At 43.5% G+C, this 3,950-nt stretch overlaps 1 protein-coding gene across 1 annotated transcript; it reads right to left on the reverse strand.

Moving 5' to 3' along the window:
* Nucleotides 1-2,235: 2,235 nt before the first annotated feature.
* On the reverse strand, nt 2,236-3,950 carry LOC123172322 (disease resistance protein Pik-1; the record flags this gene model as incomplete). The annotated part of the gene is given in 2 exon segments (XM_044589314.1): nt 2,236-3,157; nt 3,254-3,950. Coding segments are annotated over 2 exon segments (1,427 nt in total), but the record flags the coding sequence as incomplete, so codon positions are not given.

A 3,950-nucleotide genomic window follows, 5' to 3' on the forward strand; every position in this document is an offset into this window, starting at 1 on the left:
ATACACTGTTGAACGTGTCGCTGTCCGATTGGTACCTGTACCGGGAGCAAGCGAGCTCGAGCGTGCCATCGCCGCTCTCGGTTTTGGTGTGCCAACTTTCTAAAGCTTGGAAAACAATATGTATTATAGGTTTGAAATATTTCTAAAGTTGTATGATAGTTATATTGGAGAAAGTGACCATGTTGTTACCTTAAAAGATCGGCAGCATCTTCTGGACCAGGATTTGTAGCGCCTATTTTTCTCTTTCCTTCAATGGAACCTGGAGGATCGGCACCACTGTTTGTGTCACTGCTCACTCTTTCATGAGTGGCAACCAACTGTGGTTTCGCCTGAACATAGCTTTCTAGTCGAGTCAGATTAGCCAGGGGACAACATGTATTTGAAATACAGTAGAATAATTGAAATGAGCAGATGAAGGAATGTTCTCATATGCCAGCACATAAGATTAGATCTGTTTTACTATGTATCTCATCATATTCAAGCATACTAACAAGCTATGGTATGTTGAAATTCAGTAATAGTGCCAATCCAATTCAAAAGGCCAGCTATATCCATAAGATGAACATTTGACAGAACCTGGAGGATTGGCACCATTCTTCATGTCACTGCTCACTCGTTCACGAATGGCAACCATCTGTGGCTTCGCCACCACGACTGCACCTGAATATAGTTTTGAATTCGATTAGCAAGGAGCAAACAAGAATTTGAACTACAGTAATTGGCATTAAATATAGTTAGGAATATAATCAGATGCTAGCCCATTTGATAAGATCTGCTTTACAATCTCATATTCAAGCATGTGAAGAAACTATGAACTTCGCAGTTCAGTCATTGTGCAGATCTAATTCACAAGGGCCAATTATATCAATATTATGACATTTCTTTTGCTCATCTCCATTTTAACAGACATTTGCTTGCCCATATATTTCCAGGTAAAAGTTAATGCAAGAAGTAAAGCTAGATACCCAAGTATATTCCTTTGGTCTAACAAAAAAACCAACTAACCAAGTAAGAGTAGGCTACCAGCACAAATCCCATCTATATATTCCTGACCTTATTCTGTGACGTGACTCGTGAGAATGTGAGACTGGATGGCAAATTGCCAACTCAAAGAAGCAATTTCTAGCACCAGTACGAATATCACACCACATGGTATATAATTGTATACTCCCTCCGTTCGGAAAAACTTGTCCCTCAAATAGATGTATCTAGCACCAAATTAGTGCTAGATACATCCATTTGCGGAACAAGCTTGGGACAAGTTTTTTCAGACGGAGGGAGTATAATCTTATTGCAACCCTCACGCTGAACACCCACCAAATAGGTGCTGATATGCCCAAGCATCACTGAACCGAATTAGAGCATCCCTCATCTTTTGCATAAGTGTATTGCATCACTAATAACCTTTTTTCACGGAAGTTTAGAACCAGAACATGGATTAGTGATGCAATTGACAGCACAACTAAACCCATAGCCATGCAATTCTATAATCAAATATCTCATACGAGCACTAAGTAAGTTGACACAAGCAACAGCAACAAGAATGCTTGTGAAAGAAAAATGCACTCCAACAAAGACATGCATGTTCATAGGCTTACTTGCACACTTTTAAATCCCAAGTGCCTCATTCTATATGCCCATGAGGCTGCTATCTTCCTTGCCAGCCCTACACCTGAGTGTCACCATCGACTAGCTACTTTTCCAGTACTATATACATAAACGAGTACTCCGTAACTATGGTTTATTAATTGATGCCTAGGGCGATCCTGACAACATGCCAAATAGTTTTAGCAAGAATACAGTCAAAGAAGAGATGTTGTACACTCTCGTTATGAATTTTTTTTTGGATATTGTCTACCTTATATATTCCAATCAGACTAGAAGTCTCAACCTGAACAAGTCAGGTCAAAACAGCAAGGAAGAAAAGCAAAAACGACTGAAAAGAAGAAGAGATGTATATGAGCGAGATGATTACAAAAACTGCATTTGAGGCGTCCTATCCAATTCTGTACAGATGTATATGAGCGAGATATATATCAGATGAGCCGTAGTAAAATCTTTCGGGAAATCTAGCTACGAAACAGATGTATATGAGCTGAGGGGTTAATTCTGTACAGATTCAGATATTGCATGCTGAGTAATTAGCAGTATAACATATGCACGATGGTTTATACGTACATAGCCATACGGAAGGCCTCAGTATGCCAGACACAAACAAGAGTACTCCACAAACAATGTCACAGCTTACAGTATTATTAGGACTATTAATCATCACTGCTGTCTGACTAACACACATTATAAGGAATGAAATCCAAATCAAACAAGCCAAGAAAGGATTAAATCATCTCACGGCACAGTGCATCGATCTGTATACGCCGGCCAGATGATACGGCCGGCCGGCGACCAAGGATATGAATGCCGTATCAGTCAGTTGTCCATAACTAGGGCCATCTGCAGCTGAAGCTTCTCAAACAGCTCTTCCTTGTGTGCGCCACGAAGCGTGTCCTTAACCTTTCCCTTGTTCATGAAAAGGAACATCGGCGCACCATCAACTTTGTATGCCTCGGCAATATATTTCATACCATCAATATCAACCTGGAGAAAAATGGCATCTGGAAACTTGTTGGCGAGAAAAGCAAAAAAGGGAGCTATGCTGCGGGATGCCCTGCACCAGCTCGCGGTGAACTCAACCACGAGCAGCTTCTTGTCCTTCTGCTCGATCATCATAGTCCAGTCATCCAGGCTGCGGATCTTAATCACCGCCGATGGCTGCTCCTTCACATTAGAGAGCGGCCCTAGACGCCTCACCAAACGGCCTCGACGTTTTCTGTTGAATTCCAGTAGGGGATTGTTGGGGTTCTGAGACACTTGGTCTCTGATGTGGGTCTCCGCGGCAGAAACGACTGTTGTTGAAGTAGGCTCACAGTAGATGGTGGCACGGACCTGCACGAGACAAGAGAAATGCTGGATACCAAGCACAAAGTGATCTGTATCATCCTCCGATGACTGGAAGTCAATGAGAAGCCTTCGGAGGTGCGGCATGGAGCCTTGTTCAAACTGCAGCCCCGTCCAAGCGCCATGCTCGCAGACGTACCAGAACACCTTGAGGCGCTGAAAGCCATCCTTGCTGCTCACGGACAACCTTGCTGGGCCTGGACTGCAATATTATGCATGAATACGTACAGTCAGTCACTAAGCTAATTAAGCATTTGCCTAGAAAAATGCAATGCATGCGATAAAGAAAATTACTCACCTTTGTGGTTCACCGGTGAGGCCATGTTGTGGCCGCAGTGAATACAATTTTAGGAGGACTAACTTTTGCAGCCCCCCAAGGGCGCGGACACCTTCTGCATCTACTATTGAAAGTCCGATATGCAAGTGAGTGAGGTCAACAAGGGAAGAGATCTCCTGTGGGACTTTTAGGGGGCACAATAGCCAATCCAATCTTAGCTCAAATTTCCGCAGGTAACGTGGCCTTACATGGCTCCAGCAATCAACAAGTAAGTCGAGCAGACGATGAGGGTATTCATCAAGAAAAAGGAACTGCAAGTTTGATTTCCCCACCTCCTCCACCAAATGCTTGATGCCCTGCCGTTCCGCTTCTTCTGCAGTACTATTATACGTAATCCTAAATCTCACCCCAAGCATCCGCAGCCGCATCAACTTTCTAACAAGTCCTGCCACATTGTCAGCAAGTGAGCCATCACCACCTAGACAGACCGTTGATAGTTCCTCCAATTTTTCCATTTCCCCCATTCCTCCTCCCGCTCCCGGTATTGTGAGACCATTTGCAAGCAAACACACCAACTTCGTGCCCTTAAATTCTGGTAATTTATTTACCTCAGTCTGCCTTAAATCTAAGGTAGACAGGTGGTCAGGTTCCATAATTTGTTGAGGCAGCTCTGTGACATCGGCCCCGCCAAGGGCCAAGTACCTCAGCAGAGACAAAC

The sequence above is a fragment of the Triticum aestivum genome, unplaced genomic scaffold (assembly GCF_018294505.1).
Source record: "Triticum aestivum cultivar Chinese Spring unplaced genomic scaffold, IWGSC CS RefSeq v2.1 scaffold221034, whole genome shotgun sequence".
NCBI lineage: Eukaryota > Viridiplantae > Streptophyta > Magnoliopsida > Poales > Poaceae > Triticum > Triticum aestivum.